The following is a 17,346-nucleotide window of genomic DNA, read 5'->3' on the forward strand; positions in this document are numbered from 1 at the left end:
AATGCTTCACCCGCTGAGCCACTCAGGCAGCAAGAAAGTCAATAATTCTTAATGGAAATATCTTGACCAAAAATCTGCCACAAAATTTTGAGACTCATTTAAACGGTTCAATGAGAAAAAAAAAAAAAAATCCTGGTCTACATCCCCTGAAATCAACAGTAGCAGTAGACCAATGAATATGGATTATTTAGAACAAAATGTACCAAATTCGTGCTGAGGAAAGGTGTTTGTGTGTCAATGGCTAGCTAGCATGCATGCCTCTTTTTACTTTAAAGGAATTACCTCTCCACCTCAAGGGAAGAATTGGTGGGAGGGTAATTGCTCTTTGGCCCCATGGATTAACAGGAGAAAGGTCCTTGATCCAAGCTGGGCAATTCTAAGCATTTCGTTGAAAACTTGATTCCAGAGCAAGTGGCCCGAGGATGAAGAGAACTGTCAGAAGCACTTACTGCAGCTCTAGCTGCGTGACGAGTGCCAGTGATGACAGCAGTGGCGGCCTCCCAACCAGGCATTTCTGGCTATGAGAGTCACTGTGCTTTCAGCTTCTTGATTTTGGGGAGGGGGGGGGGGCATTGGTTGTCCTTGATTTCTTGCCGGTTCCTGAGCCTGATTGCCCTGCTATTTAATGAGTGCTCCCCTTCCCCCATGTCTTTCCAACGAATTATTATTTGCTTTGCTTAGGTTGAGCTGGTTTGTTTCCATTGTTGGCACCTAGAGAGAACTAGCAAAGGAGATTGAAAAGAAGTTGTTTGGAGAACTGAGGAAATGGGCTTTTCCGGAAGCCTGGGAAAAGAGTCTTTCAAGAAGGAAGGCCTGGTGGGGCACCTGGCCGTCTCAGTCAGTAGAGCATGCCAAGGCCGTGAGTTCAAGCCCCACATTATGCAAATAGATTACTTTAAAAAAAAAAAAACTCGTATTCTCAAAAAGGTTGAGGTGGGGCACCTGGGTAGTTGAGTCAGTTAAGCATCTGCCTTTGCCTCAGATCATGATCCTGGGATATGTCCTGGGATTGAGTCACAGCTGGGGCTCTCTGCGTGGTGGGGGAGTCCGCTTCTCCCTCTGCCTCTACCCCTTCCCCCTGCTTGTGTTCTCTTATGCTCTCTCTCTCAAATAAATTATAAAATTTTTAAAAAATAAAAAAATTAAAGGAAGGACTGGTCAGGAGCTTCAATCTTCAGAGTAATGTTAAGCAAGATAAGGACTGGAAAGGTGTGTCTTAAATTTGCCATTCGAGAGGTACCTGGGTGGCTCAGTCAGGTTAAGCCTATGACTTCAGTGGGGACATGATTCTGGGGTCGTAGGATCAGGTCCAGTGGGGAGTTTGCTTCTCTTCTCACTCTCCCTATGTCCCTCCCTCTGCTTGTCCTGTCTCTCAAATGAATAAATCAAATCTATTAAAAAAAAAAAAATACAAGGCAGCCCGGTGGCTCAGCAGTTTAGCATGGCCTTCAGCCCAGGGCCTGATCCTGGAGACCTGGGACCAAGTCCCTCTTTGGGCTCCCTGCATGGAGCCTGCTTCTCCCTCTGCCTGTGTCTCTGCCTCTCTCTCTCTCTCTCTATCATTAATAAATTAAATATTTAAAAAAAATACAGCACTACATTCCTAATCTTAAAAAAGTGGGTAAGGATATCAGTCCTGTTTCTCCACTGGTTCTTTGGTTTTTAATAAAATTTTAATTTGGGGAGCACCTGGCTGGCACAGTCCGTTAAGCACTCAACTCTTGGTTCCAGCTCAAGTCATGATCCCAGGGTCATGAAATGGAGCCCTTAATCGGGCTCCACGCTGGGCAGCGAGTCTGCTTGAGATTCTCTCTCCCTCTCTCTCTGCCCCTCCTGCTTGTACTCCCATGCTTTCTCTCTCTCTCTCTCTCTCCCTCTCTCTCTCAAATAAATAAATACGTTTTTCTTAATTAAAAAAATAAATTAAAGTTTTAATTTTGGAATAATGTCAGATTTACAGAGAAGTTGCAAAGACAGAACAGAGGGCTCCTACACCCGTCAGCCAGTTTGCACTGATGTTAACGTCACCATGTACATTTGACGTAAGAAGCACTGCGTGTTGGCATATCTAACTAAGCTCCAGACTGTTTCTCCCTTTCTCCCTAACGTCCTTTTTCTGTTTGAGGTTCAAATCCAGGGTAGCATATTGCATTTTGTATTTAGTTGTTTCTAAAGAGTAGAAGTAACCCGCTGGTACTCCTCTTGTACGAGTGTTGCAAGAAGTTTAAACTTTTCAAGACGGCCAACTGAACTGGTCTGAAAAGCTGAAAGTCTGTATTTCTTTCATTACATGAATTTGCAAATGAAACATACACCGACACATACCCCCAAACCACACATCCATCCATTCTGACTACAGTCGGTTGTTCATAATGCTTGAGAATAGAAACCACAAAATGCGTTTACTATCAACATGTCCGTTGCAACAGCACCGTGGCTTCCCTATAAACCGTCCTTAGTGCTGCAAGGGAATCTGTTCGGAGCCAGCGCGCCGGGAGGGCTCCCACACCCCTGACGGTGGGGGGGCGGGGGGAGCTCTGCACGTGTGGCTGCCCACCGTGAAGCTATGCTAGAGAAGGTGGACCAAAGGGGGGTGATGCCATCTGTCTAGTCGGCAGGTCGTGCTCCCTAAGGATTTTTTTCTTAAAAAAAAAAAAAGCAACTCAATGCAAGTGCCCCCGTTCTGTGCCAAGTCTCAGCCTTCAGCTGCAGTCTCAGCGGCAGGGTCTTTAACGCGCGGACGCGCAGTGCCTAATCTGTAGGTACAGCTGTTCTCTAGGCCGCCGTCAGAGACGCGGAAGGATCACAGATCAAAATCTACTTCCCCGCCGTCAGCCCCCACGACCGCCTCCCTCTCCACCAAAACTAATCTCCGTGCGACCCAGATGGGACTCGAACCCACAATCCCCAGCTCCGGAGGCTGATGCCTTATCCATTAGGCCACTGGGTCACCACAGGATCCGGGTTCTCACACCGTCTCCTTACGCGATGCCATCATCGCGCCCCGCCCCGCGCTCCGCGGCCCCGCGCCGGGCGCCGCCCCCAGCAGCGACAGCGCGCGCCTGCGCCCCCTGCGCCCTCCTCCCGCCCCCGTGCGCCTGCGCGTAGCCCTCCCGGCTCCCGGGGCCCGGCGGCTGCGTGGCCGGCACGCGGGCGGCTGAGAGCGGCTGCCCGCAGGCGGGGCTCCTCGGAAGGTTCTCCGTCCTGGCGGCGCGTCACGCGCGCTGGGGGAAACTTAGACGAAGTTCCAGTGCCTGTCCTCCCTCCGTGCTAATTGTGTGTAGCTGGATGAGCCCGCGCGTCTGCATTTTACAAAGTTCCTGGGCCCGCGCCGGTGCCGCCTCCCGCGGAGCTGGCGCCCGGCCCGCACCTGCACGCCCCGGCCCGCACCTGCACGCCCCGCAACCTTCGCGTCCCGTCCTGCCCCTCCTTTTCTCTTGCCCGCGGTCAGCCTGTAGCTGTATCATAAACTGGGATGTCCTGGGGACTCTTGGGGGATTACAGCAGGAACAGCCTTTTTAAAAGTTTAAAAAAAGTTTTTTTTTTTTTTTTTACAAATATGCATTTTCTTCCTCGATTAAATCCATTTTTCTCCCCTTTCTCTGCTTTCCTTCCGAATTAAAGGAGAAATGGATATAACAAGGTCCATTAATATAATATGGATTTGCTTTTTTATTTATTATTATTATTATTTTTTATCCTATCCTAGGTCTTGGATAAGATTCAGAGACTTTTTGGTGCCACGTGCAGTATGTCTATGCTTGTTGCACGTGAAGATGCCGCTTTCGTGGTTTTTAAAAATAGATAATTTCGTTTGTCTCCTTAGACACCTAACGCCTGTTCATTGTAGAATTGTATGAAGTATGGGTGAACCAAACAATGAAAATGGAAATTGACCAAAATTCTACCATGTGGAGCTTACCACGATTAACACCTCGGTGTGTATCTTTGAAATCTTACGTGTCTGTGTGTCATATGTCACTGTTTTATTCCCTGTGGACCCTGAGTCATTAAGGAAATGCTTTTGATGAAAACTAGGACATTATTAGTAAATGATAATTCACTTATTCACGGTACAAAAAAAGACAACCACTTCTAGCGCATACCAAAATACAATGGTTGTCTTTTTTTTTTCCCCCACTTTTTAAAAACATTTCATTTTTAGGTAATCTCTACCCCAAACGTGGGGATGGAACTCAGAACCCTGAGATCAAGAGTCGCAAGTTCAGGGGACTGAGCCAGCGAGTCACCCCTCAGTGGTTGTCTTTTGAGGGAAAAAAAAATGTTTGATGTTTCAGTTGCAAGCTAAACTAACTGCTTTTTTCAGTGGAAAATGGTTTTTACTTGAAACAATGACTGACAGACAAACTACAATTATTTAGCCTTAGGTACAATTGGATTTGCTTCTCTGAAAGCAGCAGAGTTTCAGGCTCACACTAGCACACCCAGTCCTGTGAAAGAGAGAGGCTGTCTTATGCCCAAAGGCCTCAATAAACATTTTATTGCATTGTGTTATCTTCATCATCAAACCAATCCCCTGTCTGGGGATGGAATGTACTGGTTGGCCTAGGCCAGACAAGGCCCTCTCCTGAACCTCCATCCAAACTATAATAGCTAAGAGTAGAGGGTGTATGGTACCCCCAGGGCAACTTTATACCTTTCAAAGGCAACTTTTGACATCATATTTCTGATTCAGACTGTTTTCAGGTGAGGGTACAGAACAGTGGTTGAGAGCAAGGCCATCTGGGTCTGAATCTGTTGGCCATTTACCAGCTTTGTGAACCTGGACAAGCTACTTAACCACTCTTAATTCAGTCTTCTGTGAAATGGTCAAGGTAATAATAATCATACTACAACGCAGAGTTGTGAAGATTAGATGTATTAATATATGTAAAACACTTAGAACACTTCTGGGCACATAGTACTCCATATTTTCAAGCAAAAGAAAACCCAATATAACTGGCTTAAACAACAAAGGAAGTGTGTCAGGTGACATAATTGCAAAGTTATGTAATTGCAACCTTCTGAGGTAGGGCAAGCTGTTGATCAGAGCTTTCATGGTTTCTCTACAATTGTCCTATTCAAATTTCTAGGACTCACATCCCCCAGTTCAGAAGAACAGAGCCTGCTTTCCTATCACCAGTCATTAAACAAAAGGCATAGGCTTCCCGACTGAATGAATTTAGGTCATATGCCTGCGTCTGAACCATTCACAGTAGCCAAGAGAATCCCTTGCAGTGACTGGTTTAGGGGTGAATTCCTTCCACATTTTGCACTTAGGGGGATGGGATCATACTGATTGAATTGGGAGGCGTAGAATCAACTGCTAATGAAGCGCATGGCTGCTACACAATGAATGAGGCTGGCAAAAATGCCTGCAAGAATGGATAAAGTTCAATGTTTGAATTTCTTTATAGTAAAATAAATAAGCCAATACAACATTTCTAAAAATGCCCTTTTTAGAATGCAGAAAAATTGCACAAACAAAAAGGTCTTTAATTCTGATGCTCTGTAACCATTTGTGATGCAAGAAAATGCAAATATTTTATTCAGAGAAGTGTAAAATACAGCATAGAACATATTGGAACAATTGTCAGAACTTGAACATACTACATAATACATGATAGCATCAAAATTCAGTTGTGTTGGGATCCCTCACTGGCTCAGTTGGTAGAGCATGCCACTCTTGATCTTGGGTCATGAGTTTGAGCCTCATGATGGGTGTAGAGATTACTTAAAAAAAAAAATCCTAAAACAAAACCAAAAAAAGTTCATTTGTCCTGAATTTGATAACTGTGGTGTAGTCATATAAAAGAATGTTACTAGAAGATACAAAATGAAGTATTTAGTGGTTAAGGGACATAATTTCTGAAATGCTTACAATTGGCTCAGAAATGTATACGTGGCTTTTACATATTACTTTTACTCACATATGTGTGTGTGTGCATGTGTACATAGAGAAATAGCAAATGTGGCAAAATGTTAATATTTGGCCAATCTGGGTATGGATTTGCAATTCTTCTGTATTTGAATTTATTTATTTATTTATTTATTTATTTATTGTATTTTAAATTATTTAAAAGTAAAAGACTGGAGAAATAGGCTTAAGAAACCTTCTGTTTCCATGTTTGTGGCTTCTATGCAGTCTTTTCTAACTCACGTTAAAAAAATAAAAACTAAAAAATGCAGCCCAAACCTGCCTTATCCTTTCCTTCCATAGTGGCCAGAAACCCCTGCCAAGTTCCTACTGTGTCCCATCAAGGAAAAACCTCATAGCAATATGTTTCTATATCAAATTTTTTTTCTTTTTTTACCCACCTCCTCTCTTTCAAGAATTTTAAAGAGCATTATTTTGGAAATCAGTTGTGGTGTTTGGGTTAAAGCAGCTGCCCAGGCAAACGACCTGGGAGCAACCTCACTAGCATGAACCCCCCGCAGAGCCCCTAGATTGAGGCCAAAGTCCAGCGCACTGGCCCGCTGCACGCCGGGATCTGGAGTCTTTCTTCATCCACCTGCAAAGCGCTCTGGGATTGCCTGGCCTCTCCCATATCTCGCGATGCTCTCTTCTCTCCTTCTTAGCCCCATGACCCCCCCAAATCAACGTGTTTTTCAAATCCGCCAATGGGAGCGCAGCGTAGGCTCGAACCAGCCAATCGGAATGCGGGGACACCGGGAAATTTAAATCGCGCCGGCCGGCAGCACGAGCCACACCGTCTCTGGGCTGATCCGCGGTGGACGTCTTGAGGGCAGCTGACCCGCGGCCTGCGCGCCCCGCACCGCCTCCCGTGGAAGCCTGAGCCGGCCGTGGAGGTACGACTGAGGCCAGGGCCCGGCCCGAGCGGCAGCGGCAGGCTGGCAGGCCGCGCCCCGCTTGTGGTGGCGGGAGGGGAGGCCCGGATTCCACGCCCGACCTGGCTGTGGCCTCCGTCGTTGACGAGGCCTGGGGGCGTCGTTCGTTGAGGAGGCGGCCGTGTCGCGGTGCGATTGCTTGGGTTTGGGGGCCGCTGAGGCTCTGCGGACCGCGGCGGGAGCTGCGGCGCGTCGCGGCCCAGAAGATCGCCGAGGCCCGGGCGGCGCTGTCCCCTCTGGCCCCGCCTCCGCCCGTTCCCCGCTGCATCTTCCCGGGTGGGGGGGCGGTGGCAGTTGGAAGAACCGTCTCTTAACACGTAGGCCCAGGCCCGGCTGTGACACAGCGTCGGCAGGGAACATCACGGAATGGAAGACCGCACATTGCCAGGAGGACTTGTACTTTTGTCCTCCCTTGGCGATCGCTCTGAAAGAGCTCTGTTTGAAGGAAGCGGGGTTAGTAGCCGCCTAACTGAGAGCGTTTCTTGGGAATGAAAATGTTTGCCGGGTGCTGAGGATGCAGAATTGGGTCTCGAGGTCTCGGTGTTGACACGCAGGGTTATGGAAGCCTCCGTAACGCGATGATGTGCCACATACTCCTTTAATTTTCAAGTGTGGAGAATGGACCTGTTTTGGCCATTGGGAGAGCCTCCGGAATATGGATTTGTGGCCCGTTAGGACGTCGGTTTTAACTGTGAGCTCAGTTTGCCCCACCCTGTGTTCAGTTGGTCCCAGCTGCACCGTCCAGTGTGGTGTGTGAGTCCTCAAACCGATGTGGCTAGCCCGGATTGAGCTGTGCTGTAAGCCCCAAGTACGCACATGATCTCCGAGTATTAGTATGAAAAGTGTAAAATCTATCTAGCTCGAAATAGGAGAACATGTGGAAAGGAGAGTATAGCGGACGTGTTGGGCCGGAGGGAATAGATTTGAAATTCATTTCTCCCGTTTCTTTTTGCGTTTTTGAAAAAATGTAGTTACCAGGAATTTTCAATTTATGCAGCTTGCTTTCTCTTTCTGATGGACAGCACTGTTCCAGGAAGTCTCAGCCTTTCGGAGAGGAGGGGACTAATACTGTTGGGCCAGTTCAGTATTTCATAGTGCTGAAAAAGGAAGTTAGTCCTCTACTATACAAGTGTGGGTCCAGTATATGCTTGGTAATTCTATTAATGCTCTTCTTATTGACAAAGCAAAATGATAAATGGGAAATTTCTTTCTCTTCCTCCATCTTACAGCTTTCTTCCTTTGTCTCATAACCATGTCCACCAACGAGAATGCTAATTCACCAGCTGCCCGCCTTAACAGATTCAAGAACAAGGGGAAAGACAGTACGGTGAGTATCTTCTGTTGCTTTCCTATGCTATTTTTTAAATGGAAAGATATTTGGGAAGTGATCAGAACTTTGAGGAAATTTGAAATAAATATTCTCACTTAGCCACAAAAATTGATATAGTGGGTGAAGTGGTTTATCTTCTTCCAAGGAAATGAGGCGGCGCCGAATAGAAGTTAATGTGGAGCTGAGGAAAGCGAAGAAGGATGACCAGATGCTGAAAAGGAGAAATGTAAGCTCATTTCCTGATGACGCTACCTCTCCACTGCAGGAAAACCGCAACAACCAGGTAAATATATATTTTAGATTGTGAATTCTGGCAAACCCACAAAATCAATATGGTGCTTTTCTTAGAAATTTAAGCAAGGAGTCCCTGGGTGGCTCAGTCGCTTAGGCATCTGACTCTTTATTTCATATTTCACCTCAGGTCTTGATCTCAGCATTGTGAGATTGAGCCCCACATTGGGCTCCACACTGGGCACGGAGCCTACTTAAAGAAAGAAAGGAAGAAACTTAAATAATGTTCCTAGCCTAATGGTTTTAATTGTCAACTCTGTTAATGATCTTTTTTTTTTTTTTTTTCTCCCAGTCAGTAATTCTGTTGGGTTGTCTTCTTTCCTGGTCTCCGTAATGTACTGAAACAGATTCTGAAGTCTCCTTTAGCTCTGAACTCCCTTCAGATTTCCCTGCATTTCTAGCCACCAGTTCAGGACCTTGACTGGCCATTCCTGTGTTAACAGAAAGTTCGTGTGTCTAGAACCAGTCACTTTCTGGCTTCTTTGGATGTTCCCTATTTTTTGTATTTGTCACCAGCTTTGTTCAGATCTTTTCCCTCCTGAACTATTTTAGATGGTCTTCTAATTTATCTTTCCCTTCATTCTGTGCCACATACTATTTACCTAAACATAGTCTTAAAAATACTGCTTTAGACCTGTTCTTTCTCTGTTAAAAATTTTGGTAGTTTTAAATCCATATTCTTTGAAGTTTTTTTTTTTTAATTAGATCAATCTTAGGTTTTCAGATTTATCTTTTTGTATCTTTCAAAGATACTGAGAACCTTTAGTAGTTCAAAAAATTGTTTTTCACTGAATAGTTAATACCTATGTGTTATTTCTAGAGTACTATATTCAAATCCCATCTTCTTACAGCACTCCTTGGTCAGCCTAGCAGGAAAAATGTCTCCTTTTCAGAATTCCCATAGCATCCCAGATGTGCACTAAAAATGGAGAGTAAATGCTAACACAACATAAATATTCACCATTTGTTTTATGGTTGTCTGTTTTTCACATTTTCCTTCTTAAGCTGTAAGCACCTGTGGGAACAGGGGTGTTGTCTTTTTGAGCTAACTATAGCACTGGTTCTCAAACCATTCTACTATGATCACAGCATGAAACATTTTTGTAGCCCTGTACTATGGAAATGCATAGATTATAAGCTTACATATGAAAATCTCCAGCACACTGCCTATATAACTCCATCCCTTTCTCCCTAACAGCATATCTAAATGCAAGTGATTGAGACTGTAGGACCAGTCTTCAGACTGCTTGAATTTCATTTATTAAATTGTTTGCAGTCTCCTTTTACTGATGAGATGCTGGGATGATACTCCACAACTGGAGATTCCAGTGAGTCATATACCAAGTTTTGGCACTATTCTGCATACAAAACCATGAATAATTGATTGATAGCCAAAATTAAATGTAAGGCTAAACTTTTAGTACCTGATTATAAATCTAAAAATGTCTTCACAATGGCAAGTAAGGATTTTATTGCTTATATTTAATCTTAAAAGAGATCATTTGAAATTAGTCACACTCTCCTTGCAGGGCACTGTAAATTGGTCTGTTGATGACATTGTCAAAGGCATAAATAGCAACAATTTGGAAAGCCAGCTCCAGGCTACTCAAGCTGCTAGGTAAGTCTTTTCTGCTATAGCATGGGTAACCTAAGATATCAGCCCTTTAGGATTTTTTGATGGGAAAGAGACAGATGGCACAGTAAAATGAAGGTTAAGTTGGTCATAAGGCTGTTTGCATTAGAATCTTCCCTTAGGTGAAAGAAAGTATGATTTTTCTATAATTGCCTGAAGTCCTACTCACCCCCGCAGTGATAATTGCTATTAACCTTTTGGTGTACTTTTTGAGTAAATTAACAGTTTTTGTCAAGGTGGCACCAACCAAGGTTGGTATAGAGAAAGGAGGAATTACTTAGTAAATGGGATTGGCACATCCATGGGCCCAAACACATGGGTGTGCTTACTCTTAACTTTTATCAAATACAAATATTTGTGACATCCATTAACAGAAAGAATGAGTAATTTCTGTATTTTGACAGTGTACTAAAAAACAATCCAAGTGACAAATAACGAAGGAAAAGATGTTTAACCTCACTAGTAGATAAGGAAACACAAATTAAGAATGGCAGTGTAATTCTGTCAGTTTTAAAGTAAAAAGATCTAAAGTAGTTTTCTGGGGGAATAGCAAATTTCCATTATTGGTAATATTTTATTTTGGGGGAAAAAAGGTAGTTAAAGACACCATATGTGGTCATACTATGCAACCAGTCTGTTCATCTCCCTTAAGTTCCGGGATATGTCAACATATAGTGCATTAGCTCTAAACTCTTAAGTTGCATTTTAAATTGATTTTTACACAAACTACTTTTGTTAATCATTTTCAACTTTGTTTCTTTTTTTGTTTACCCTTAGGAAACTGCTTTCTAGGGAAAAACAGCCCCCCATAGACAACATAATCCGGGCTGGTTTGATTCCAAAATTTGTGTCCTTCTTGGGCAGAACTGATTGTAGTCCTATTCAGTTTGAATCTGCTTGGGCCCTCACTAACATTGCTTCTGGGACATCAGAACAGACCAAGGCTGTGGTCGATGGAGGTGCTATCCCAGCATTCATTTCTCTGTTGGCATCTTCCCATGCCCACATCAGTGAACAAGCTGTATGGGCTCTAGGAAACATTGCAGGTACTTGGATTTAAAATTCTTTGGACTGGGATCCCTGGGTGGCTGAGTGGTTTAGCACCTGCCTTTGGCCCAGGGAGTGATCCTGGATTCCCAGGATCGATTCCCACATTAGGCTCCCTGCCTTGAGCCTGCTTCTCCATCTGCCTATGTCTCTGCCTCTCTCTCTTTCTGTCTCTCATGAATAAATAAGTAAAGTCTTTTTAAAAAAATAAATAAAATTCTTTGGACTATCTCTGATCATACTGAGGTTGGGAGAAGTGCCTTGTCCATAAGTAAGAGTGACCTGTGTGTTAAGATTTAAACTTGTTTGCTTCCAGTGCTTATCAGGGCTGCTAATGGCATATAAGTAAGTTAGGGAATTTCCGAGAGTATTGTGTTTGCGTTAGGACACTGGTGAACTCAGTCATTGAATATTGATGGTGCTAGACAAGTAGGTTATAATTAACCTTGCCTTTTTTTAGGTGATGGTTCAGTTTTTCGAGACTTGGTTATCAAGTATGGTGCAGTTGACCCACTGTTGGCTCTCCTTGCAGTTCCTGATATGTCATCTTTAGCAGTAAGTTACTAATAAGTTAGTTTACTTCTTGATTCTTATTTTTTCCCACCCCCTGAAAATACACAGGAGTTCTCACTGCATTTTTCTTTCCCCTCAGTGTGGTTACTTACGTAACCTTACTTGGACACTCTCAAACCTTTGTCGCAACAAGAATCCAGCACCCCCGTTAGATGCTGTTGAGCAGATTCTTCCTACCTTAGTTCGTCTCCTGCATCATGATGATCCAGAAGTATTAGCAGATACCTGCTGGGCCATTTCCTACCTTACTGATGGTCCAAATGAACGGATTGAAATGGTTGTGAAAACAGGAGTTGTGCCCCAACTTGTGAAGCTTTTAGGAGCTACTGAATTACCCATTGTGGTAAGTTTTTAACTTTTAGCTAAAAATATTAAACCTTAAGCATGGTCAGTTGATACTAACAATTGACATTGCCTATTTTAGGCCATGATGGGCCTCTGATTTGTCAGAACCTTTATAGAGTTTTTGAGCAGTGCTGGAAAAAATAAAAGATAACCACTGGCATCAACTTTTTTTTCTTTTCTTTTTCTTTTCAGACTCCTGCACTAAGAGCCATAGGAAATATTGTCACTGGGACAGATGAACAGACTCAGGTTGTAATAGATGCAGGAGCACTTGCTGTCTTTCCTAGCCTGCTAACGAACCCCAAAACTAATATTCAGAAGGAAGCTACATGGACGATGTCAAACATCACAGCTGGTCGCCAGGACCAGATACAGCAAGTTGTGAATCATGGATTAGTCCCATTCCTCGTTGGTGTTCTCTCTAAGGTAATGAAGTCTTAGTATTTAGTCAAAGAATGTTAGTATTTATGGATGGACATTTGGTAGAGCTGTGCTTGATAAGATTCTTAATGTGCCAATATTGGATTCTACCTAGAGTCCTTTTGCTAAATAGTGGCCAGTAACCTCCTTCACTTAAGATTAGATGGAATCTGTTGGTAGTTAGAGTTGTTTTTCTATAACCATACTTTTGGGATCCTATTTTTACAATTGTTCTGAATTAAACTTGTTTCCTTATGCTTATTAGGCAGACTTTAAGACACAAAAGGAAGCTGTATGGGCTGTGACCAACTATACAAGTGGTGGAACAGTTGAACAGATTGTATACCTCGTTCATTGTGGCATAATAGAACCATTGATGAACCTCTTAACTGCAAAAGATACCAAAATTATTCTGGTTATTCTAGATGCCATTTCAAACATCTTTCAGGTAAGTTATAAGGTAGCATTTGAACTTGGGCTTGATGGTAATGGATGGTATTTTAACCCACGGGAGGGCAGCTAAGTTTGCTCAGTAGGCCACAGAATTAGAAAGGCTGCTTATGTGGGCCACACTCTTGGTAAGACGTGACAAGGGATTATAAGAGATTTAAAGGAGATGACAAGGGGATGACCTGAATTTAAATCAAGTCCATATGTGGACACAATTCATTCCTATCTATTTTGTCAGAAATCTTTAATTCTTCAATGTCCTACTGAATTATGGTGAAATTAAATTTTGATGACTTAGTTATCCATTTTATTTTTTTTCTGATTCCCTTCCTAATTGACCCGAGCATGCTAGCATATGACACTTTGTCACAGTGGTTGGGGATAGGTAGGTCCTACCTAATGACTTTAAACTTCTGATTATGGAAATTCTACCTAGAAGAGTCTAGAATAATGATGCTTGGTGTATCTGTCACCCAGCATAAATAAATTGTCAACATTTGGCCTATTTTTCTACTCCTTCTTACCTAAACCCTCTAAATTATTTTGAAGCAAATAAATTATTTAATCTGTAAAGATTTATGTATCCTAAAATTTGAAGACTTTAAAACCACAATGTCATTTTTATACCTAATAAATTCTTGATTATCAGTAAGTAATCCAATCAGGGATGTTTATTTTTATACACCTTAGGCCATCTTTGTCCTTAGACGATGGTTCTCTACCTTGACTACACTTTGATGTTATCAGAGGTGCTTTTTAAAAAAGATTTTTTCTTTCATTCATTCATTCATTCATTCATTTATTCATTCATTTATGAACCTGAGCATGTGTGGCAGGGGCAAAGGGGGAGGGAGAGAGAATCTCAGCAGACTCCATGCTGAGAGTGGAGCCCAAAATGGAGCTCAGTCCCACAACCCCTGAGACCATGACCTGAGCTGAAACCAAGAGTCAGATGCTTAACTGGCTTGAGCTACCCAGGCACCCCTGAGGTGCTTTTATAAAACAGTAATATTCTGTTCCCATCAAAGACCAAACTTGGTTATGGTAACATTTTTATTTTTTTTTATTTTTGTTTTTTTTTAAACTTTCTTTTTTTTTAATTTTTTATTAATTTAATTTATTTATTTATTGAGAGAGAGAGAGAGAATGGCTGGGACACAGGCAGAGGGAGAAGCAGGCTCCATGCAGGGAACCTGATGTGGGTCTCTATCCCGGATTTCCAGGATCACACCCCAGGCTGCAGGCGGCGCTAAACCGCTGCACCACCGGGGCTGCCTGGTTATGATAACATTTTTAAAGTTGCCCAGGTGATTTTGATTCATAGAAATGATTTGAGACCTACTGTAAGATCTAGCTGAGAGCTACAGAAGTAGTTGTTAAGAACAAGTATAGATCTGATCACCTTGAATTTTTTGAAAATGTAAACTGGAAATAAAACCATCTCATAGGGTTGTTGAAGGAACTTTAAAGTGGTTGTCTGAGATCCATCAATACCCAAACATAAACACGGTTTTCCTTTTTTTTTTTTTTTTTTTTTTCACGGTTTTCATTAAAATAGAACATTCAGTAAATTCCACTAAACTTGGATATTTTTTTTAGGCTGCTGAGAAACTAGGTGAAACTGAGAAACTTAGTATAATGATTGAAGAATGTGGGGGTTTGGACAAAATTGAAGCTCTACAAAACCATGAAAACGAGTCTGTGTACAAAGCTTCATTAAACTTGATTGAGAAGTATTTCTCTGTAGAGGTGAGTAACATGGTAAAGTTAACAAGAATTTGGAAAATACACAAAGTCAAGCCCATAAGATTTTTTTCTTCCTTATACTTTTTAAATGAGCCCTGTGACCTTGTTAAATATGGCAAAATATCAGTGTGAGTAGGACATAATGTATATATATATTTTGCTTCTTAAATATTTGGCTTGATGATCATATAATCTTTAGAAATTAAAAAAATTTTTTTAAAAATTACCCCTCTTTCTTTAGAATGAACAGTCTTAAGGACTTTAGAGTATCTTGAGAGTAAGTTTGTATAGGAGATGATGGAAAAGTGGGCCAACCCCACTGCCATCTTCTGGGGCTAATAGGCCATCTTCCCATTTCCTTTTTTTTTTTTTTTTTTAATTTTTTTTTAATTTATTTGTGATAGTCACAGAGAGAGAGAGAGAATGAGGCAGAGACACAGGCAGAGGGAGAAGCAGGCTCCATGCACCGGGAGCCTGACGTGGGATTCGATCCCGGGTCTCCAGGATCGCGCCCTGGGCCAAAGGCAGGCGCCAAACCGCTGCGCCACCCAGGGATCCCCATCTTCCCATTTCCTATGGAAAAGTGACAGGTGGGGAAGAAAGTCTGCTGTGGTAGCATTCCTTAGTCCATTCGGAATCTTCCATCTCCCAGGCGCTCCTGAATTGGCAAGTTTTCAGCAGCTTTCCCTCCACTATTTCAAATACTGAAATATGGTATGGCATTGATTAGTATAATATGCAGATGAAGACCTTAAGAGTAAATAGAGACTTCTAGGCAGGCTACTTCCTAGAAATGTGCTATGTGTGTGAAATTATATTGTTTGGTTTTGTTTTTTAATACTTCCAGGAAGAGGAAGATCAGAATGTTGTGCCCGAAACTACCTCTGAAGGCTATACATTCCAAGTTCAGGATGGCACTCCTGGGACCTTTAACTTTTAGATTGTACAGCTGAGACAGAAAGTTGTTTGTTGTGTACTGTTTGGTAGAAGTTTGTCTTACTGTTTCTCTACTAAGAACTCTTTTTTAAATGTGTTTTGTTATTGTAGCACTTTTTACAACGAAACTATACTTGACCAGTTCTGAACTGTACAAACTGTATGAAGCTCCTCCTCTCAGTGGGTTGCTTATTTCTATGTGGAATCTTCTATCTTACAGTGTCCTGTAAATAAAGATTAAATTCCACCCTTTTCTCTACCTCACCGTTCCTATGCATTACTTTCTAATTTGGAGTTCTTAAGATTGCAGATGAAGGGTGACAGAACCAAACCAATGTGACCAACCAGAGGTGTAATTCTGGTGGCAGATGACATTTGATATCAGGTTTGTGATGTCCTCAAAGATACAGGAGTCATAACTCTTCTACCCACTTCTGAGCTCTGGGTTTGCTCTAGGCTGCTTCGATTCTTTGTCAGTAATGGCTGTTGGCACTTGCAGCTTCATATCCACTATACTCCAGCCAGAATAGAATTTTTCAGAAGTTTGCATAAGAAAATGAACAGAATTTCCCAGAAGGCTTCAGCCAATATCTCCTTTAAATCTCACTGGCCAGGGAGTGAGAGTGAGGCCAGGGAGTGAGGCTCCTTGCATGGAGCCTGCTTCTCCCTCTGCCTGTGTCTCTCATGAATAAATAAAATAAAAAAAAAAAAATATATATACATATATACATACACATATTATACACATATATGTATGTGTGTATATGTATGCATATTAATCATAATTAGGATGTTTATATATACGCGTGTGTAATATATACATGTACATAAAATTTAATATATATACACATGTGTATATATATATTTATTTATTTATATATATAAAATTAGAAGTCTCAAGCTACAAGTAGAATTCATTCCTCCCAAACTTCAAGGCTGAACATGGTTTCAAAGCTGTTGGCATCACCTGGAAAGTTTACCCACAAATTCTGTTTAATTGGTAAGGGGTGGGGTCCCAGTATCTGATATTTTAATTTTAATCCCCATACATTCTTCCTGTACAGTCCAGGTTGGAAGGCACTAATCTAAGGAATAGTTACTATTAGCAGCATAGGAAATGGGCTTGGGGGAAGGAGAAGGGAGGGTTAATAAGGAGCCCCACTAGTCCTAAGGACAAATGAAATGCACCTTAAAAGCACTACTGTCTTTTTCCTTTGATTCATGGAAAAGTAATGAGCCAAGCCTCCACTGCTGATATTGGACAGCTTTGCCTGGTTGTTTTGCCATAGACGATCTAGAGCTGACGTGATGGGGGTGGGCATTTGGGTTGAAGACTCAAAGTGTGATAGGACCACAAAGGGCTACTATATTCAGTTTTTAAAATATGCTAGTTTTGCAAATCCGTATAATGCAACAGATTTCCATTTACTTTCTCAGTGGATATGAATGAACATGATATTCTTTTTTTTTTTTTTTTTTAAATTTTTATTTATTTATGATAGTCACACAGAGAGAGAGAGAGAGAGAGGCAGAGACACAGGCAGAGGGAGAAGCAGGCTCCATGCCCCAGGAGCCTGACATGGGATTCAATCCCGGGTCTCCAGGATTGCGCCCTGGGCCAAAGGCAGGCGCCAAACCGCTGCGCCACCCAGGGATCCCTGAACATGATATTCTTAACCCTTCAGTTCATTAACCTATACATACGTAACGTTTTGCCTTTTGCAGA

General features: G+C 42.3%; 1 protein-coding gene and 1 non-coding gene across 3 annotated transcripts; one reads left to right on the forward strand and one right to left on the reverse strand.

The window, feature by feature from the left end:
- Window positions 1–2,877: 2,877 nt before the first annotated feature.
- Window positions 2,878–2,950, reverse strand: TRNAR-CCG (transfer RNA arginine (anticodon CCG)). The gene has a single exon. It is a non-coding gene; the product is annotated as a tRNA-Arg (tRNA).
- Window positions 2,951–6,652: 3,702 nt separating this feature from the next.
- Window positions 6,653–15,879, forward strand: KPNA2 (karyopherin subunit alpha 2). Of its 2 annotated transcripts, none has more exons than XM_077853758.1 (11): window positions 6,653–6,810; window positions 8,079–8,176; window positions 8,325–8,462; window positions 10,000–10,088; window positions 10,881–11,149; window positions 11,611–11,705; window positions 11,803–12,066; window positions 12,261–12,494; window positions 12,754–12,936; window positions 14,538–14,687; window positions 15,532–15,879. In XM_077853758.1, the coding sequence occupies exons 2-11, from the start codon at window positions 8,102–8,104 to the stop codon at window positions 15,622–15,624; spliced, it is 1,590 nt and encodes a 529-aa protein (XP_077709884.1). In that variant the 5' UTR covers window positions 6,653–6,810; window positions 8,079–8,101; the 3' UTR covers window positions 15,625–15,879. The 2 variants fall into 2 exon arrangements, with proteins under 2 accessions (XP_077709884.1, XP_077709885.1); XM_077853759.1 differs by lacking the exon at window positions 6,653–6,810 and adding an exon at window positions 7,162–7,302.
- Window positions 15,880–17,346: the final 1,467 nt, after the last annotated feature.

Source organism: Canis aureus, chromosome 16 (genome assembly GCF_053574225.1).
Source record: "Canis aureus isolate CA01 chromosome 16, VMU_Caureus_v.1.0, whole genome shotgun sequence".
Classification (NCBI taxonomy): Eukaryota; Metazoa; Chordata; class Mammalia; order Carnivora; family Canidae; genus Canis; species Canis aureus.